Source organism: Aythya ferina (assembly GCF_964211825.1).
Source record: "Aythya ferina genome assembly, chromosome: 5".
NCBI lineage: Eukaryota > Metazoa > Chordata > Aves > Anseriformes > Anatidae > Aythya > Aythya ferina.
The window spans coordinates 55,144,255-55,165,701 of NC_140301.1; the positions used below are offsets into that span (position 1 = coordinate 55,144,255).

General features: G+C 35.3%; 1 protein-coding gene across 5 annotated transcripts in view; it reads left to right on the forward strand.

Moving 5' to 3' along the window:
- The window catches only part of KLC1 (kinesin light chain 1), a gene marked incomplete at its 3' end in the record, with an annotated part of 50,057 nt that overhangs the window by 23,404 nt on the left and 5,206 nt on the right, over positions 1-21,447 (forward strand). The window contains exons 5-15 of one of the 5 annotated variants that reach the window (XM_084521824.1): positions 751-976; positions 1,447-1,534; positions 2,283-2,384; positions 2,997-3,170; positions 3,321-3,420; positions 4,298-4,347; positions 4,438-4,505; positions 6,405-6,513; positions 9,901-10,062; positions 15,480-15,610; positions 20,080-20,146. In XM_084521824.1, the coding sequence (XP_084377950.1) occupies positions 751-976; positions 1,447-1,534; positions 2,283-2,384; positions 2,997-3,170; positions 3,321-3,420; positions 4,298-4,347; positions 4,438-4,505; positions 6,405-6,513; positions 9,901-10,062; positions 15,480-15,610; positions 20,080-20,146 (1,277 nt within the window). Of the gene's footprint in view, positions 1-750; positions 977-1,446; positions 1,535-2,282; positions 2,385-2,996; positions 3,171-3,320; positions 3,421-4,297; positions 4,348-4,437; positions 4,506-6,404; positions 6,514-9,900; positions 10,063-14,093; positions 14,753-15,479; positions 15,615-20,079; positions 20,147-21,447 lie in introns of those variants that run through there. The other 4 variants (XM_084521825.1, XM_084521826.1, XM_084521827.1 and 1 more) reach the window with 4 other exon arrangements.

Consider the following 21,447-nt stretch of genomic DNA (forward strand, 5'->3'; position numbering starts at 1 on the left):
AAATGAGTAAGAGATGATTTTCCTCAATCTTTCCTGAAATCTCCCAGCTGAAGAGAAACGAGTTTCTTTTTAAGAGGAATGTGAAGGGGGTTTAAACAACCAAAACCTAGTAGCTAGTAGAAAACAAGTGGCTAAACCTGAAGGTTAGTAAATAAAACCAAAATGTTGACACTGGCTTTGTCTTGGTGCCTTTTCTCTTGTAATTATTACTCCTGGCATCCAAGGTGTTCTAATCCTTTTTATGCCAACCTTAATTATTTCCTGTTATAGCAAAGGGAAGCAAACAAAATCTACATTTAGAGAAGGAGAATAAAGGAAAAAAGAATAAATCAGTTGAACTTTTCTGCAGGTACTTGACTTCTCTGTGTTAGTGTTCCTTCCACAGGAAAACTTCAGTATTTCCGAGTGTAAAATTATGATACAGTCTTGAGAACTGTTAATAATTTGAGCTGAAATGGTTTCTTATTTTCTTCATTTATTTGATTTGACCCTTTCAACTGAAAAAAGTGAAATAATATTAATACAGTACCCTTGCTTATAAAGCAAGGACAGAATATGAAGAATGAAATGGTCTTTTCTGCTGTCATAGTTCAAGACAGTATAACTGCTGTGAAGCATGTTCTAGCACCAATGCTTTGTATTGAAGGAATACAATTCAGTCTCGTTCTGTGTCACTGTGCAGTAATGTTAAATGTTTTCAAGTTATGGTCATCTTTTAAAACAACTTAAAATCTTGTGAATTTCTTTCAGTTCAACAGCAGCATAGCAGTGCAGCAGCTGCTGCCCAACAAGGTGGCTATGAAATTCCAGCAAGATTAAGGACCCTTCATAATCTTGTTATTCAGTACGCATCCCAAGGTAGATATGAGGTTGCTGTACCTCTTTGTAAACAAGCTCTTGAAGATCTGGAGAAGACTTCAGGTCATGATCATCCCGATGTTGCCACTATGTTGAACATACTTGCTTTGGTGTACAGGTTTGTATAGCAACAGATAAATGTCAGCTAACTAAATATTTAATATTTGGCTATAGGCTGTCAGCGTTCAGCATTTATTTTCCATTCCCTGGTTTTTATTAAAACCTTCAAGAGGGTTCAGCAATATTTATGTCTACGCATGCTAAAAGACAAACAAGTTGCTGCATTTTTGCCTGTGTTTTTGTTTTGAGAGTGAAGCTTGCTTATTTATTTGGTTTACCGAGGGGGCATGTCTTGATTACCCACTTACAGATGATCTAGAGACAGAAATTGGAGAATGGAAGGTCCTCGATCTCCCAGCTACTTTACAGATACGGGCTTCAGGTTTTCACTTCCTGGTTCCTGAATGTATTCTCAGTTACTCTTCTCTTGTAGTAGCCAGTCTTTAGGCCAGTAATGAAGCCAGCTTCACTGTTATGATTTTCTCTTCTGAATCCCCGATATTAATTATGACTCTTTTTAAAATTTAGAGACCAGAACAAGTACAAAGACGCAGCAAATCTCCTGAATGATGCCTTGGCTATCCGTGAAAAGACTTTGGGCAAAGATCATCCAGCGGTTTGTATACATGCAACATCATGTTTTTAGTTGTGTTTTTGACTGCTTTTTTTTTTTTTTTTTTTTTTTTCCCCCCCAACTCATTCTAATATTAAACTCAACAGGAAAGTTTTTAAGACCTGGCTTATCTCTAAGCAGCACAGGTAGGAGGTCACACTGTAAATTTCTTCATTTTCTCTTAAATATTTAATGTGCCTTTTGAAGGTTATATTTGATGCTGTTTCACCACGAATCATCTGCACTTACTTGATTTTTGGATCAGATTGCATGGATCTTCTATGGGAGATTAATTTGTGAAGAAAGATTTTAAATTTGCTTACTCAAATCACTTTCTCAAACTTGAAATGAAAGCATACTTCTGATTTGTTTTGCTGCTGCCTTTAAATGAAACATAAATCAAACACTTGTACTTGGTGTTTAAAATTGGGGTATCTCACATCATGCAGCCTGTGTCAAAGTGAGGTGGATCTGAGTATAATTTTGATGGGTAACTTTGTAAGACAAGAATGTACTAAATGTCATTTCCACAAATGAATTATTTTATGCTTTTATTTGTTTTTGTTTTTAGATTTCTTTTTACGTGTGTATTGTTTGGCAATGTTTATTTCTTTATTTGCAAATTTCAAGAGGTCTGCATTGTGGAAAATTTGAAAGCATCAGTGCATTGCAGATACATTAATTTTGATGGTATTTGTCAGATATTTGTATCTGCAAATTCCAGTAAGTAATATTTCTATTCTGTTGGCAGGTGGCAGCAACTCTAAACAATCTTGCAGTACTTTATGGTAAACGTGGAAAGTACAAAGAAGCAGAACCTTTGTGTAAGCGAGCTCTGGAAATCAGAGAAAAGGTATGACTGAAAAAAATAGAGCACCTTTGAATGGATTTTTGTAAGGGTGGGAGTAAACATCCTTACATTTGGTTTATGTTTTATTTGGATGGATCTGTCAGATTAATCACGGTAGTTACCAATGTCTGAAGTACAAAACGGTATTAAATTTCAGTAGTCCTACAGAGCTGTTAGAGCACTCTGGGTATATTCTAAATTATGTATTTTCTAATAAACCTCTCTACCTTTTTCTCTCATTTTGATTGAATAATCTTTGATTTGACAAGAGTATTGTAATTAAAAAAAATAAATATCAGTAAAGCTTTTAATTTGGTTATTCTGAGTCTGTGGATATTTATTCTAGTCCTTGTGACTGAGTATCTGCATCTTCAGACTTCTTCGCATAATATAACACATATAGCATAGATCTTATTGCAAATTGTTCTACAGCCTTCTCAGTTTGTAATAGAATTGAGTGGTTTTCATGTCCTTCTATTGCAAGATTTGCTTTCATCATCCTTATGTTGCAGTTCTTGAGGAATAAAATACAATGGGTCATGTCTAACTAATGCATTTCTAAACCCCGATATAATGACTGGAGAATGTTTTAATACAAGTTTTTTGATTTTTCAGGTGCTGGGGAAAGATCACCCTGATGTTGCCAAACAGTTAAATAACTTGGCTTTACTATGCCAGAACCAGGGTAAATACGAAGAGGTAGAATACTACTATCAGAGGGCACTGGAGATTTACCAAACTAAGCTGGGACCAGATGATCCAAATGTTGCAAAAACAAAGAATAACCTGGTAAGCCTTTTATAAATAAATCTAAGAAAAAGTAACATTTTTTGATGAATTGAACATACCTTCATTCAGAATGTATTTGTTATATTATTTATCGAACCTAAATAAAACAGTGTGCTGATACCTTTTTTGGGGGGGGTATTTTGTTTTTAGGCATCTTGCTATCTAAAACAAGGCAAATTTAAGCAAGCAGAAACTTTATACAAAGAGATTCTTACTCGTGCTCATGAACGGGAATTTGGCTCTGTAGATGGTAAGTAACTTAGTCCCTAGATTTGAATGTGTATTTGATTTTTTGTAGTTAAGAAGTAAAATCTGTGGGAGAGCAATTGTATCCTGGTTAAAATTGTTGTCTGCTTGAGGCAGATTTAAAAAGTGAGATTACAAATGCATTGAAGTACTGCAAAACACATCATAAGAAAGTGTTTAGATACAACAATAATGTTTATTTCAACAGGAGAGTTTTTCTTAAATGAGGGAAACTTGTTTACGTTTATGTCTTATGCATCATATTTCTGGCATAATTTATGCACAACAGAAACTAATTCTGCTATTTTTATAGAGTCAAAAAAATAGGTCACTTTTCATTCACAGAAAAGTCAGTACAGATTTTTAATGACATTATAAATATATCGTTAATACAAGTCCTTCATTAATACAATTAAAGAATGGGGGGAAATGTCATTTACTGTAATTTACACTGTGCATTGGAGTCAAATGCATTTCATCATCAACTGTAAATCAGAGAGAAGAATTTTCATTGCATTCTCTGATGGTAGCATATGCACCACTCGGATGTCAAAACAGTTGGTACGATAAGAGAAAAAAATGTGTGTTTGCTAGCACATAACTAGGCGCATGACAAATCGATGTCAATACGTATGGGTTTCAAAGCTTCTCAGAAGTAACTGTTCCTAAGTTCAGATAACAAAAAGACAGATTTGGAAAACTGTAAGAGAAGAAAGTTTTATTGATCTTGTGCTACTTTCTGTAGTACAGACAATGATTTTCTCTGTTGCGGTAGTCGTATAACTCTGTGGTTCTCAGCCTTATTTCAGAAGGGTGAAAATATTGCAATGAATGCTTTGTAGCTTTGTACTTCTATAAAGTATTTTCTTCTGTTTCATCAGATGAAAATAAACCTATTTGGATGCATGCAGAAGAGAGGGAAGAATGCAAAGTAAGGCCGTTGTCATCATCTTTTTATGGAGTTTTTATTAAATAAAAATAATTGATTTATAACTTAAATATTGTTATTTTTGTTTTTTAGGGAAAACAAAAAGATGGCACATCTTTTGGAGAATATGGTGGCTGGTACAAAGCTTGCAAAGTGGATAGGTAGGTATTTTTTTTACAGGACAAACCAGATAGCAGCACGCAGTATCCAACAATGTCAGATTTAAAGCATGTTCAAAATGAAAACAAACCAGCAACTTGCTTGGGGCTACAAAAACTATAGTATTAAATATTCAGGCCCAAAACTGGGTTTCAGGAGCACAGACAGTAGCAGTTTTCATGTCCTGAGGCTGCTTTTAATCTAGGCTGATGAGATCTAGTGTAGGTCACCTTTCTTTTTATACAGTTGGCTGGCATACATGCTCTCTCTGACATTGCCCCAACAAAACCTGTAGAGAAGACCAGAAGAAAAAGGGAGACCATGCAAATAATCATAGAAACATTGAGTGGTTTGGGTTGGAAGGGACCTTAAAGATCACCCAATCCCAACCCCCTGTCATGGGCAGGGACACTTTCCACTATATCAGGTTGTCCAAAGCCCCATACAGCCTGACCTTGAACACCTCCAGGGATGGGGCATCCACAGATTTGCTGGGCAACCTGTTCCTGTGCCTCACTACCCTCAAGAGTGAAGAATTTCCTCCTAATATCTAATCTAAATCTACCCTCTTTTAGTTTAAAGCCATTCTCCCTTGTCCCTTTTCTCCCTTGTCACTCCACTCCCTGACCAAGAGTCCCTCCCCAGCGTTCCTGTAGGCCCCCTTTAAGTACTGGAAGGCTGCTGTAAAGTCTCCCTGGAGCCTTCTTTTCTCCTGGCTGAACAACCCCAGCTCTCTCTGCCTGTGTTCATAGGAGAGGTGCTCCAGCCCCTTGATCATCTCTGTGGTCTTCTTCTGGACTTGTTGTAGTATGTCCATGACCTTCTTGTGCTGAGGGCTCCAGAGCTGAACACATTAAAATAACTGAGCCTTGGGTTTCTAGCTGGCAGAAGAAAAAATAAATTGCTACACTTCTGCATTATTTGAGTTTCTAAAGCCTGAAGAATATTAGTTTTGTGAGAACGAAATTGTGTATTTTAAAATGGAAGACAAGTAACAAGCATTTCAGTTTGCATCATAGTTGGTGAAATGTTTTTTGTTTGTCTTAATTTTGTTCCTTAACTGTCTTTTTAATGTATGACATGGTACAGTGAATGAAGAAAAGCCTGCAAGCCGGTACTAGTGATGTTCAGTGAGGGTTTTTTCTTTCTTCACTACTTGAATTCTTGCTTTTAACAAGCAAAAAAACCTTTGTACTGTTGAAATCTGCCCTGTTATTTTGCTCTGAGCTCCAGGTGCCATGTATTTTGTTGGTTTGTTTTTCATGTTCTAGTTTGTTCTAATGCATGAGGAAATCCTTCCTCTGCTGTTATAGGAGCAAACAAACCTTCAAGCAACAATATTGCCATTGAGCTAATTCTAACTCTCATTGTGCCATTGAATCAAAAACGTCTGTTTTGGAGTGAGACTTGGTAATGAAATGTGTTATCTTTTTCCTTAGTTTTATTGTTCAAACCTAGTTTGCACAGAAACTGAAAATAGATACTAATAACTGATGAAAGGAATTGTTCATTTGTTTTGTGACTAATGCATGCTACAGTAACAGTCACTAAGTATGAGCATGTATATTTTCTGGATGCTTCGGAGTTACTCAGCTGGACACATCAAGATTGAACTAAATTTTAACCTTTGGAGATGCATCTCAGAAACATGAGGATATGGCACTCCAGTTTTCTCTTGGGTAGTTCTAGAGGCTTGTGACTAATGTTCAGGTACAGAGCTGTTGACTAATCCTAGTGTGAGCTAGTAGTGCAGTTTGAAATGGCTTAACAGATACTTCCTGTACATGAATAAGGTATGGTATATTTCAGGTTTAATAATAGCAAAAAAATGTGGATATATTCATTTATGTTTTCTTAATTCGCAAACTAATAAAGAATTTAATGTATTAATTTTTAAATAGTCCAACAGTAACAACTACCTTAAAGAACCTTGGAGCACTTTACAGACGGCAAGGCAAATTTGAAGCTGCTGAAACATTAGAAGAGGCAGCAATGAGATCTCGTAAACAGGCAAGTATGAAAATTCCCCTCAGTGCTATCTCTACATTATGGTTATGCAGACTTTCAGCTTCAGTATCTATCATACATGCAGAATATATAAACATTTAGCTATTCGCTGGCTGGTGCCTGGTGTCCCCCTTGAATTTCAGTCTGATCTAGTGATAAATCAATACCATCCAAACAGTTAATTGCTGTGGCAGTGACACCATGTACCTGGGACATGATTGAAGTTGTGGGTGAAATTATGTGGAAAATGGAAAAGTGGAGAACCTTGTGTTGGCCAGCAGTCCTCAGCTGGATGCATGCCCTGGGAGATGAACTGTAGCTAAGGGAGAATGGAGAGTTTGTGTTGATAATCTCCTTTGCCAGTATTGCTGTTCTGTCTGAGATGCACTGCTAATAATGAGCTGTCAAACTTACAGATGTTCTTGTTCTGCCCCTCACTGACTGTGACTGGTGCAGACTGCTTGACTCTAACCTTTGGAAGACCATTACAAACCTATCAGTTGCAGAGAATAGGATGGTGATTCAAGTTTGAGGAAGACTGCTTCGCTTTTTTTTAAGGCTGTCTCTGTGTTGTCAAATCTCCTGTTCAAGTAACCCTTTCTCAGTGTTAAAAGATAGGAAAGTGCTTTTGTTTTCTTCCTTTCCTTTCAAATGATTTCATAGAATGTCTAATATGAAAGTATGTAACGCTGGACAAGCAAACAAGGATGGTCGAGATGGAAAGCAAAAATAAGAAAATCAAAACAAATAAAAAAACTTGGAAAGTTCAATTTTAATTGTCTTCTTATGGAATAGTAAATAGTAAATAAGATCTATGTTTTTCAGAAGCATTTTTTATGTGGCCATCTAAAATTCTAAACTTAAATTCTTAGTTCAAGTAAAATCACTTAAATGATGGACCATATCTTTATTGATAATGTACTTTTTTATTTAATTGATTATACTAATTTGAAGTTTCCATTTAAAGAATGATTTTTTTTCAGTGTATGGTGCATTATACAAGCAGACTTTTAGAAAAGTGATAGAGCAAAAGGTACCTGGCAAATCTCCTGCTCTCCTAGTGAATTCAGCAATAGCTCTCTTTGACACAAGGTGACACAAGTTCACTTTTCTACAAACAATGGTGGAAAACCAGAAAGTGTTTGCCAAATAAATGGAAAAACTGTTAAGAGCAAGGCATGAATGTGGGAAAAAAGTTCTTCATCAGGGAAAATTCAGGGGTGGGGGGAAATAGTCAACACAGATACTTTATTTTATTGAGAATGACTTTACGTTCTTACTGATGGTTCACTTTTGGTGTGTCTGTCATTGAAATGTGATTTGAAAATAAGAAATGAATGTGCATTGCAACATATATCTTAATGTATTTCCTTTGGTGCTTAGTTTTACTGTTGTCATTACATGTGATTTTTTTGATTATTTTTTTTAAAGTGTAATAACAGCAAAGGTAAATTGGCATAATATGATAGTATAGGAAAAGAAAAATTGCTTGAAGTTATATTTGCATATTGAAAAGAAAACTTCATTGGTGTGTAATGTAATATATACACCGTTAGTGTCTCATATGTCACATCACAAGCAGCATTAGCCTTGGGTATCTAGGAGACATTGCTGTCTTCCTAGCAGCATTGAACACTACCTTTCTATTAAGGGCATTAAAGAACAGGCAGGGTTAATGCATTTTCCCCTTCTGAGCTAAAAGCAAAGAGGTGTTTTTGTTCTTAGGTGCGGAAAAGCATCAGTCCTCCGTGGCTCTGTTCTCCTTCATGCATGTTTTGTTTGCCTTAGCTTCTGGGATGTACGTGCTAGGTTTTTGGAGACCAGTCAAGTTCTTTTCTTTGCCCTTCTTCTTTCCTGACAAAATCAAACAAATTTGGAAAGTGCAGTTCCTCCTCATATGTTGTTTGTTTTTTGGTAGTGGTGGTGGTTTTTCATAATTTTTTATAATTATTTTTATTTATTTATTTAAATACATGAGGTAAATGAGATGATAGCTTTGGAACAGAGCCTAAAGTCCATATGTGAGTTATCACCACCTTAGTGGTGAATTAAAATAGCTTTATGCTTTTTATGAGCTGCTGCTAAAAGGATTGGTACAAAAGCTGTTTTGAGTCTATGCTACTCTGCCGTCTGTGAACTCAAATCGCTTTTCTGTGCCATATGGCCTCATGGAAATGAAAATACACACTTGTTATATATTGGTTTCATGGTTCCGCGTGTGTAGAATTCCATTAGGGAAGGCTGTCCAACTCTTCAGTTAGTGGAAAGCAGCTGTTGGGATCCAACAACCTGATTTCTTCATGCCACTAGGACAGCAGGCTTCATTGTTATTCATGTATTTGCTCTGCATTTAAGAGTGAATGTGTCAAAAGTGTATTATTGTTTACCTTTTAGAATTGCCAAATTCTGATTACATTCAAATCAGAAATAGTGTACCCAGTACCCTGTGTGACATGTAATGCTTTTGTAAGCTATTAACAGTGGATTTCATCGCTTTTTACTAATATAATCACAGTGAAGAATAACTGTCTGCTTATACTGACAAACTATCTTTTGCCTGTGTGGTTAGTTCTGAGCAGGTGATCACTGACCGGTGCAAGTCTTAGAATCAGTTTCATTTGTTTGTCTTTTTCTGTTCCTATTTTTAAAATTTGCAGTTATAAATTCTGTTTTAGAATGTAACATTGTGGAAAAACAGAATAGGTAGAATTTCTGCATGGTTTCTGTATTCTTTTTTACATTGTGCTGGACTTCATGGATTTGCCCTAGAGATGCCCTCTTTTATTTGCTGCTGATGCTGCAAAGTAAAAAATGCAGAGTATTTTTGTATGTGCAGGGTATTCTTCTGGGATCTCTTCCTGTCAGCAAAAATTATTTATGATGTGGACTAGGTTTGTTATAAAGAAAGTGAACGTGATTTGGGCTTTGTTTTTATTCTAGTTTCTGTGCTAAAGACTTCTCCCTGCACTACTTTTAGTGCAGGGTGAAATACCTCATAGAAAGTATTTTATCACTTAAAGATATCTAAAGGATTACTTGGTAATCGATAGCTTATTTTAAAGAATGCCTAAATATACTTTATTGTCTGTATATCTAGTCTGTTCTGCCTATTATAAGCTTAGTTTCTATTATGCTATTCTATTATTTATCTTCTATTGTATTTCTTTCTGAAGGGTATAATACTGTATTGTGTCATGGCAGTATCTGAGATAAAATGCAACTGTGTATAGGAATTAGGTATTCAGATGCAAAAGGTAGTTGTTGAAAGCAGACTCAGAGCAATGGAATTGCGTATTTGACTTGTTTGTTGATATGGTTATTTTGTGTGAATTGCAGATGAGTACAGCAAATAATAAAATAAAACCTTTTTCTGCTTTATCAAATTCTCAGGGTCTTGACAATGTTCATAAACAGAGAGTTGCTGAAGTGCTGAATGACCCTGAGAGCATAGAAAAAAGACGAAGCCGAGAAAGCCTCAATGTTGATGTGGTAAAATACGAGAGTGGGCCTGATGGAGGCGAGGAAGTGAGTATGAGCGTAGAATGGAATGGGGTAAGTACAGTACACAGTTAAAGAAAATAGCCTAGATCAGTTATCACCATCACAAATCCTCACCAGCCTATCGTATCGTCATTGGTCCGTGGTTGATCTACTTTGCCTTTTTTGTAATTCTGCAGAATCAGTTAAGAAATAAAGAGTAATATCTTGTTTTTCATAAGATCATATCAAAACCAAATGTAATGTTTTAAAACTTTAAAACATCCTTTCTGTTGTTGTCCTGAATGGTGAAATTTCTTAAAGAATCCCAAGCAGTTGAATTTAACTCTGAGTTGATTAATGCTGATTGAGTGTCCTGGTTATGGTCTGATGTTTAATTGCTTTTCAGTGGGTTTCTTTTTACTGGTAGAAATATTCTGGCAATAAACTTTTGCTTTTGCTTTTGTCCTTTTGATGCCATGTTTGCCCACAGTTTAAATGTTTCCTTGAAAGTGCTGCATCAGTTGGAATCACATTTGCCATGGAGATGTATTAAGTGTTAGAGGTTTTAAAGTAAATTGATGAGCCTAATATTAAAATAATTCCAATCTCCACCTTACACAACTTACTAGAAGAAACAGCGTAATTTTTCAGGCTGTTACACAATCCATTTGAATACACAATGCCATCACATAAGAAAATGACAGCAATTTCACATTTCTTAAGTGAAATATTACTATCACTTTCCCATGTTGGAACTTAACTGGAGTCAGGGCTTGTTTCTGTTTTTCTTATGTGTTGGCTTCACAGCGTAACACTGATGGTCACAAATTAAAAACACACACACGATGTGATTGCATACACATCTTCTAACTACTGTTTTCCTTTATTTCAAAGACAGTGCAACCTTTCAGTTATTGGTCAGGTACCTGTTGACTTCCCACACCAGCTTTCCCATGCTTTATCCCATTGCTAGCAATGGGATATCTACTGCACTGTTAACTAACTCCCAGCTGTAGTTCTGCTGAAAACACTCTGTTGGATGATAGAAGTGGTGTACTTGCCTGCTTTTGCTTTATGGGAGGGGAAGTAGCCTACTTTGCAATACTGAGTGCTCTGAAGTTTCGTTTCTCTTACAATAGCAATCTTTTTGCTTGTTTGTCTGTTTTTAAGCCACACTTCACAAATCTTAGAAATCTACAAGTTCCAAAGGAACCTTGGTAAAACATATACTGGTTTAGTTTCAAAGGAGAATGTTCTTTCCGTCTTTTCTTTCGTCTCCTTGTCATTGTTTTCTTGGCATTGGTGTTCTCAGTGCCAAGACAGTCAATCAGCATCTCTCGTGAATAACACTGCATCATTAATAAATCCAAAGAAAGGTTGGATAACTTTTTTTAACTCTAATTTTGCCCATTCAGCGTTAGAACTGTGTACTGTACTCCTCCCTGAATTTCTGCTGTACTTTGCATGACTGTATGTTCTAAATGGATAAAACTTTTTTCTGTTATTGACATTAATTAAACAAGCATGCAGATTTTGGATTGAAAGGGCCTTCTGGAAAAACAATGGACAGTATTTCTAGGTCAATATTTGAATGGGACTCAGGGATAAAATTTGTTGATCCGAAAAATTAAATTTTCTCCTCCCAAGGCAAATTTTTCGTTTTTAATGTGTTCAAGTGGCATTGCTTTATTCTGGTCTTCATTATTTACTTTTTTTTTTTTTTCCCTCTTAAGAATTTATATTACATGTTATATATAAAGTGGGCAACTCTCTCTCCCTCCACACTGCTAGCGTTTCTATCTCAGTGCTGTTCTTCCCTGTACATATATGGTGTAGTTTTTTTACCCTTTGTATGTTTCCTCCAGACAAAATATTCTGATTCACAACATATAATAGATTTTTAATCAGGCTGTCTGTAGAGTTTAAAGAAAGGCTTGCCTTTTCCATTTAGATTCTTCTGAGGTGCTCAAGCTGACTCATGTTCTTCGCTGTCAGAATAGATGGAGTCTGTAGAGCATCAAACAATGATTTTTTTGTTGTTGGAAGAGGACTTTGTAATTAAGTGACTTCTATATGAAATTCCTAGTAAGCACTGTGTGCTTTAGTGTAATGTCATATATTCTTACAAAAAAAAGTGAAATATTGAACCAGATCTGTCATTAACAATTAAAATTAGCTAAGGTTGTGCATCTTTAAATGTTTCTCATGAAGCCAGTCCTTTAAATCTAAGAAGATATTTGAATATTCAATGAAATATTTTGTCTAAAAACACCAAAAATTGGAAATCTAGCAAATTATCTTTGCAAATATTTTAAATTTGTTCTTGTACCTCAGGATTCTTATTGTTTAGTATATCTGTCTTTTTTATCACTGTCACTTTCTAAAGAAGAAAATAAATCTGTCCCCTCTTACACCACTTTTAAGAAAATGAAAGTACATCAGATGGGCATTTTTGTAAATTGATTTTGCAGCCAGCTGGAGGACAGTTAAAAATCTTCATGGTATAATAATGTTTAATTTAAGGTAAAGTTTTTTAGTGTAAGGAAATATATGGGTTAGAATAATAAAAGATATTTCAAAAAGCTGGGCTTTGGGGCAAAGAAGTCCATTTTCGGGTGTGAAATGAAAGCAGTAAATTTTGTTACCATATACTAGCTGGTCAAAGTTGCTCTAGTTTAGTGAGAAACGTCAGACAGTCAAATCAGATGGGCCTTGTAGCTGATAGCTGTAAAGTACAGGAGATGATAATGGTGGGGAGCTGGAAGCAAACAGAGAAAGGTGATCTCATTCCCTGAGTGATGTAAAAATTAGCAGTTAAACTTTGCCATAGAAATCGATATCTCTGGTTGTTGGTGGTGCTGGTTTTGCTTACACTGGATTTAGAATTTTTTTTTTTTTAGCCTGAATATGTTTTGAAGGTGTTTTGTTAGTCCTACAGTCAGTCTAAATTGGAAGCTTGATGCTTATATTTCAGATTTGAAGTACCCAAAAGCTCGTTTACTTATTCTGAATATGTTAGCGAAAAAGTTATACTCTGTGCATACCAAATCTGTCTTGCCTTTGGTCTTTGGACCATTGTGACTACTGCAACATGACTGGTTTAAGAACATAGGAATAATTGATCCTTCATTGATAGAATATTTCTAACTGGAATTTTACATTTCAGTTTATTCAACCCTCCCAAACAGAAGCATATATTAAAAGTTTGACCAACATTTGCAATTGGATTTGAGACACAACTATTCTTTGGTTAGATTTTGATCTCCCAGTCACTCGGTAGCACAGCATTTTGCCACTTCCAAAACTCATGTTGATTGCTGTCTGCCCCAGTTGCTGTAGATAAAGGCTCTCAACACACATCGACAGTATAGGTAGTGGTGTCTGCACTTGTACCAAGAGTGGAGATTGTGTTGATTGAACCCCAGATTATTTTTAAAGGCAAGTTCTTTCAGCTGCCCTGTTGCAGTAGTGAAAGGAGAGAAGTTTTCACTTGGATTTTTTTTATATATGTATATTTGTATGTGTTTATGCATACACATAAATGTTTTAAAACATATTTGAGAGACCGAATTGACAGTTAGGTGGATTCTAATTCCCTAAGGGAATGAAAAGAATTTTGTCTGGAGGCTAGGGGCAGACCTCGTTCTTCTTAGAGTTCTGTTTGAGGAAAATTCCTGACAGAAGTTAAAGCTGAAATGAATGCACCTTGTTCTGTTTCCTCCTTCTCTTTTTATTTTTTCCTTTATTTTTGCGTTAACGTCAGCTGAAAAATCCTTTCCTTGTTTACAAAATGCAATATCAAGGCTCTCCCTTCTTAAAGATGTTTTATGTTTTGTACCAATTCTAACTTAACGAATGCCCAGCATCATTCATGCTCGTTTGTACATTGCACATCAGTGATACAGGCTGAACTGCAGAAACTTTCATGTTCTGGTAACTGCAAGGGCCTGCACTTTGTACTTGAGCGCAGTCCAAATACTCTGGAAAAAAAAAATAGTTTTGGGCGTGACCTAGAAATACTGTAAACATAACTGTTCAAAATTGAAAACTGTTGAATTTTTCCCAACAGTTTCATTCAGTTTTTCTCTCTCCGTTTCTGACAGGCCTAGATGCCTTTTGTGGTTCTTATACTGTCTCCTGCATGACGGGCGTGCACCATCTTCAAGCTTTAACTTCTCTCTTCAGTACTGACTGCTGTGTTTTAGCAAACCCCTTAAGATTCTTGTCAGAGCTACACTTCCCTGTAAACTGGCCATTCCTTCAGTGCTGGTGTCTTTTTTGGTTTTCTATTTCTGTACACGTGTAGCTTTGCCAAATATGTATCTAGTCATACAAAATGTTATTACAACCATTTGCTGTGTAATACATTAGTAAAGAAGTAACAATGAACTTTATAAGTAGCTGTTCACTATGGAAAAAAAAAAAAAGGTAGTTAAAAGTATCACACAAGGTATTATTGAAATGGCATGATGGTGATCTTTACAGGAGAAAAAACACCACAACAAAACAAAAAAAAAAGAAAAAAACAAAACACGTAAAAGTAAGGCATGTTCTCCAAGTGCTTTAAAATGTATTTAGAGACCTATTACATGGTTAACATCAATATGGAACTCTGGATGTCTTCACTTATGATTATTCTAAAGTAGCATTGCTGTTTAGTCTTTGTGTGAAATTTTGGCAATTATGCTTTTCTCTACTAATCTTGGTGTTCAGTGATTTGTGTATTTGTCTTTCTAACTTCTAATAAACTCACTCCAACTCAGGTGTCTGTCTTGGTCTGCTTAGTAGCACTTTGCTTTCTTCTTCCACAACTCTTCCTTTCATAATCACATAGGGTATCTCTGAGGTAGGAAGTGGTCACTTTTAATAAACTGTTTTGTTTTTTGTTTTTAAGAGTAAAACATACCAACAGAATTGTGCTCAGTTGGAAATTTCTTTGGATGAGCACAGCTGTGTAAAACATGAACGCAATATATAAAAAATGCATTTTTGTCATGTTTTACGTTTTCTTTGGTGAGAGTTAAAATGATGCACAGCAATTTAACCATACATGCTTCTGATCAGAAATATTTTGCATAATGACTTTAGGATTAAATAAACATGTTTGCAAGTACCATAGATATTTAGAAAAAAAAATAAAACAGTTTTCTTTCTAGATTGATGGAATGCTTTCACTTGGGGCTTGTACTCTGTTAAACACGATGCGTTCTTATGAAATGGTAACATGGTGATGGTGAATGGTTTGACATACTGTGGCTTTTTTTTTCCTAATTATTATGAATCATTGCTTGAGCATGTCTTCACAATTCAGAAATTTTTGTTACAGTTTGATGGAAGGAACCATTTTGGATTGGTAAAGTTGTAGCTATATGGTATTCTCTATGTAGGTAATTGTACCAAGATTATATTAATATCAATAAATACTTGTAACCAGGTTTTGGGGAGGGCAAAAGGCTCTTGCAGTTTCACATTTGTTCAATTTTTTTCAGGATGGCACTGGATCTTTAAAACGCAGTGGTTCCTTTAGCAAACTTCGTGCTTCCATTAGACGCAGCAGTGAGAAGCTGGTTAGAAAGCTGAAGGGAGGAAGTTCACGAGACAGTGAACCAAAGAATCCAGGGTAATTATCTATTCTTAGCTGTGCTGGTGTGCCCTCGTTCTGTGCCCCCACTGTAGCCTAGTGCAGTACCTAAGGCAGTATTTTCTTCTCTGCTTAGGTAACTGCATGTCATGTAGAATAGAATCTTAAAGAAAAATAAAATAGAAAAACTTATCTTAAGCATATAATGAAAGTTCTTTACTGTCTGAGGAATTATATTTGCTTTTAAGAATTAACTCAATTTTTATTTTTTCCCCCTTTTTATTGCATTAGCCACTTGAATAAACAAGCCTTGTAGAATTATTGGTCAGTATTAGTAGTAAAGTTCTCCTATTCACACAGCAATAAAGGATGATAAATATTACCTTTGTTTTTCAACAATAAAAGCTTGAATACAGTAAACCTAAGACAAGGATTTCTGTAGTTTTAATATATTAACATATTGTTGTGAGTATAAAGCAAATTACTGACTTGAGCCCTTCTCAGTATTTCGGGAAAACCCAGATTTCAGAGAGCAGAGGAGAATTTTGAAAAGCTTGAACCTACTCGTGCATCTCAAACATTTTGACCTTCAGCGTCAAATTTTATTGATTCAGAGGTTTCACACTTTCCTAATTACCATATGATTATGGTTTTGGGTATATGTATATTTCTAGTAAATGCATAAAAAACATTCATCACTTTCTGGCTGCTGCAGACACATTGAAGTGTTAAAAATTTAGTACTCCTGTTTTCATAATGGCACACCTTGGGTTTTTGGTTTGGTTTGGTTTGGTTTTAACCCCCCAGCATGCTATCAGCTTTCCCTTGCTGTGGGAAACTGGATCTCAATTAGTTAATAGGAAACTCTGCCAATGTGAATTTGAACTGTTTTAAAACAGTTAAATTAGAGAGCTTGGATTAACTTCTGACTGCATCTATGAGTAATAGAATAGATGATCATGGCAACTTTCAACTTCAGCTTGATCTGATTTTCAAAATCTTTAATTGAATTTTTTTTTGCTGAGCTGTTGCAGACTTGATGTTGAAGGCACTGAATCAAATTCAAGGTCAAAACTCCCTTTGCATTTATCGATACATAACTGAGAACTGCCTCTGAGATGACAGATTGGGAATAAACTGTGAAAAACATGTAATTAGAAGAAAGAAGTATGCAGATGTAGGAGGAGTTATAGAAAATGTGCAAGTGCAAGCCAGAAAAGAACAAAGGAATTTTCTTCTTGCTTTCAGTATTAGTATTTCTATACTTTGGTTTTATGTTTCTACTCAGTTCTGGCTAAAGTTCATACATCACAGTTCAGGTGCAGCCTTGTAGGGATATATATGCTTATATTCAGATTTAATTCTGCATTTGCTCCTCCTTTTTGTGAGACATGGAAGGGTCTTCAGTTTCTTAAAAGCCAGAGTTTTATTCCCTGTTTACTGTAGTAAAGACAGCTCGCTTTTTCTGCAGCTGAAGTAAGTACATGATTATATATAGTACATTAGTTACATCTACTTGAAGACATTTGTCTTTGCAGTGTCCTGTAAAAACTCTTCTCCCTCTTTATTGCCTGCATTTCTGTAACGTTATTTGACCAACATAAAAGTAATCTACCCACATAACGTTAATTGCATTGTGTGGTCTGTATCAGCAGATATTTCCTCAAATAAAGACATTGGTATGAAAGAAATATGGAAAGATGGCAATATCTTTCTTGCATTCCCTTTTTGACAAAATCTTCTTGGTTTTCACTGTTATTCTCAAAGAATAGTTTGTTTTTAAAACATGTAATAAATGTGTTGTATTGGCAGCCGTTTATGTAGGTATGCACATTGAGCGTGTTGACAAATATTACCTTTCGGTTCTTGTAAGACATAGATTAGAAAATTTTAAGATTTTAAATCCTAATTTATATTTGCATTTCTTATTAAAAACAGCTAATACTCCTGGTATTAAACACCAGCTTTGTAGATCATTAGCATAGCTGTACATATTGATACTCTAAGAAGGCATTCTAATTTAATTTTCTGAAGAAACTTTAGTAAATTGAATTAAATATATTTTTTTTCTGTTTGAGTTTACTAAAAGGGCTTTTAAGTTTTTATAATGCAGATGTTTTGATATTTAATTATGAGCTGAATATTACAATACTGCCATAGCATATATAGATGTCATTTTTGCTACCAACTAAGCCAGTTTAGGTAGAAGATTTACATGGCTCCCTTCTTAGTGATATACTCTGCAGTCCCTGCTGGTGTCTCTATGAAGGCTGCTTTATTTTGAAATTTATTTACACCTGATGCTTATACTGTGCTTCTGTAATAAGTAAATGGTCTGATTCTAAATGAGAAATACTCAAATAGAAATATATTATTATCACAGCATGAACAAGAGACTTAATTTTCATCTTACTGCTTGGCACAGAAGGTTGAAGAGAATAAAGTGGAAAACTTACCAGGGAAATCTGTTGTCAAAAAGACTTCTGCATTACTTTAAGAAAAAACAAACCTCCTAAGAACTGTTCATTGAAACATACAATAGCAGAAGCATGGTGTCAGTTCTTCGGTTATTTACCGTATTTCAGAATTCAGTTCTGCAGTGATTTAACTTTGCTTATAGTGTGTTAGATTTGAATTTTTCCACTTATAAATTTTTATCATAGAACAGAACAGTTGAGATTTGTAATTTAAAATGGGGGAAAAAAAAAAAAAGCTTTCATTGTTGCACTTACATATACAGCAGAAAAACAATTCAGTGTCCTTGTTAATTGTTCAAATTTCTAACATGGAATGTAAGTGCATTTGCCAGATTGACATTCTTAAATATTTCTTAATTAAAGATTGAAGTTTTTGATTTCTAAAAATAAAAATCTCATACCTCACAAGTGGTGTGATAAATACTTTAATTAGCACTTCAGCAAGGACATAAATCCACTTGTAAAAATTTACACCTTTTTACAATTACAATTTTTCTATTTCCCTGGAATGTTTTCCGTAAACCTTTATGCTCTTTTTGATGAGAGTTTGATGTTCTGTGTTTTACGAATTAACTTTGACTTCCATATATAACCTCTGCTGTACACGTTTCCTTGAATAAATGAGAGGTGTATACTATGCATGAGTCTTTGCTTTGTTGTTGCTAACACTCATGTCAAATATTTTAAATTGTGTGCATTCTGGCTTTTGAAACATTCAAATTCCTTACTAGGAAAAAAAAAAAAAAAAAACAGAAGGTGTGTGTTGCATAGCAGCTGTTGCCTGTGTTCATTAGCGTTTTGGTTCGTTTTTCTGCTAAGCCTTTGCTTTATGAAAGCACTTAAAACACTTGCTAGACCTTGACTGTTAGTCGTCTTGCTTCAGTAGAAAGAAAAAATGGTTAGTGCCTAACGTGGTCTGTGTGGATAAACCTTTCCATGTTGTTGGAAGGCATCGGAAACTTTGTGTGGACCTGGTACAGCTGTAGGTAACGCTGCAGGCTTCGTGCCTCGTTTTGTTGTGTATGGTTCAACAATGAACATTCAAAGCTCTCATTGAGGAGTTCTTAACTCATTAAAGAGCTGGTCAAAAATCAAGGCAAACCCAGGGCGTTCTGAGTAATGCACAGATACCTTGGGATTAAGGACATCAGACCTTGATGTTGTAGTCACTGGGATCTGAAACTTCAGACTAATTCACAGAAATGTGAATTTCATTACACACACTTTAAAATATTGTTGTTAGATGTTATATATGTTTTAGAAATGGAGATAAATTATTAATCCTTACCTTAAACACCAGTAGATACTACTGGAAATGCAGGGATATTTTGACTGTCAGTAGTTCCTGTATAGGTGATTACATTTTTTTTCCTCATCCACTGCCTTCAGTACAGTATTCTAGGGTTGTTGTTACCACTGCTTGAAGCACTGTAAAGCCAGCACGACCAAAGATAAAAGCAGCAACCATCTTATTTCTCCTCACCTTGAAATGCTTAAGATAAAATATACTAAAATGTTTTTTTGAAATAACAGATTTTGGACATTTATATAGACGAGGCAGAAAGTACTAAACTAATGTTTGTTTTAATTTTTCCAAGTTAAATACTGCCAACGTGACAAATTTGTTTCACCACTTTTGCCTAAAATGTTTGAATGTTTTGATGCTCTTATAAGAAGCTGCACAAAAATGAAAATGAGGATTAGCAAATTAAAAATTAATGTTAAATCAGTGTATTAATTTGATGTGCTTTAAAAACGGAGATTTCATTTTTAGTTGCAATTAAATCAATTGCCTGAAGTGTTTAAGCTCTGAGGAGCTTCTAATTTGTTTTAGATGTAATTAACAACTGAATATAATAAATATTTTAATTCATATAATTATCTTAAGGGGTATTCCTCCGATCAGTTTGGGGGCATTGTTAAAACTCCCTTAACTGTGCATTGGTCGTTGTTGTACGTGTGTTTTTAGAGCTGTTAGTTTTCAGCTATTCTGATCGGTTTATCCTTGCATGTTCACTGTCCTGGTTGCAGCATGAAGCGTGCCAGTTCTCTGAATGTTCTTAACATGGGTGGCAAGGCTACTGAAGATCATTTTCAAGTAAGAAGCCCTACGATATTCTTACAAAAATAGATAGCATTGGTAGGGTTTGGGATTTAAAAAACAAAAAAAAAGTGTGATAAATAATGAAACAACAGTGATTGGCGAGATCCTAAATCATCAAGATGTTTACTAAATGATGCCTTGAGCATATGCTTTAACACTTTTGTGAATTAATCTTAATTTTAAGCAAGTACTTAAGTCAGATTAGTAAAGACCATTAGTTTTTGTGATATCAAGCAGTCTCTGGCTTTGGACTGTCTAACTATTAAGATGGATATGAAACTTCTGAAATCTTACATCCTTGTAAACACTGCTTTAAAAATAAAAAACAATAAGAACTAGTAAAACTCAGTTGCTAAGTGTTTGTTCTTAAGCATCTTTATTGAAAAGGGCCCCATCACCTTAACTGCTGTACGTTTTCAGATTTCCTTAAGTGCTACTTCAGTTGTTGCTGAGGTTGTAGAGGAATAGTCTCTAAAACACGCCTGCTAAGTTTTTGCTTCAGCTAAAATAAGCTTATCTTGCCTAACTGTGTATGGTGTGCCCAATCGCTACTTCCCATTTCTTGTTTTTGCCTAATAAGTCAGCGTTTCCCATATTGTCATTTATGCTAGCAGTGTTCCGTGTTCTAAACAGTGTTGTGCATTGTACTAACACAGTAACTGCAACTAATTTTAGGGAGATACGACTTCTTCAGTACTAATGAAACTGTACATGAGGATCTTCCTCACTATTTGTCCGAAAGCAGCAAATAAACCCAAATTGTGTGACTCTCATTTTGCTGTGGAGTGGCATAAAGGTTTAACAGTACTATCTCTAATGAATGTACTACAGAGGTTTCTGTGGTGTGAAACGTATGCTAATCTTTGCTTAGAGTGAACTTTAGCCAAAACAAGAATAAAAAATCCATCAGGGTAAAGCATAATTCTTTGTAGCAACAGTCGAAGGTTTTGTAACATCATGCCCTAGAGTTCTTAGTATGTAAGTGATGAGTTATTCCGGATGAGTTATTTATCTTTGTGTGTACGTGCAGTATTAAAAGCAGGTATCGACTTGTGAACTTCTCTAGTTTACTTGCTACGGACACTTGTGGTGGTTCCCACAGATGGGTGTTTATGCTTTGAGTAAGACTTGGGCTAGGGTTTTAGAGGGTGTATATTGATCTCAGTAGGTCTGTTTCAGTACTGTAGTTGAAAATCAGGGGAAAAGATGTTAGAATAAGGAAGTCCCTCAAAACAACATAAACAAGGCTGGTTCTCTCTAGTTCCTTGTATTTGTTTCTTCCTATTTGTTAAAGT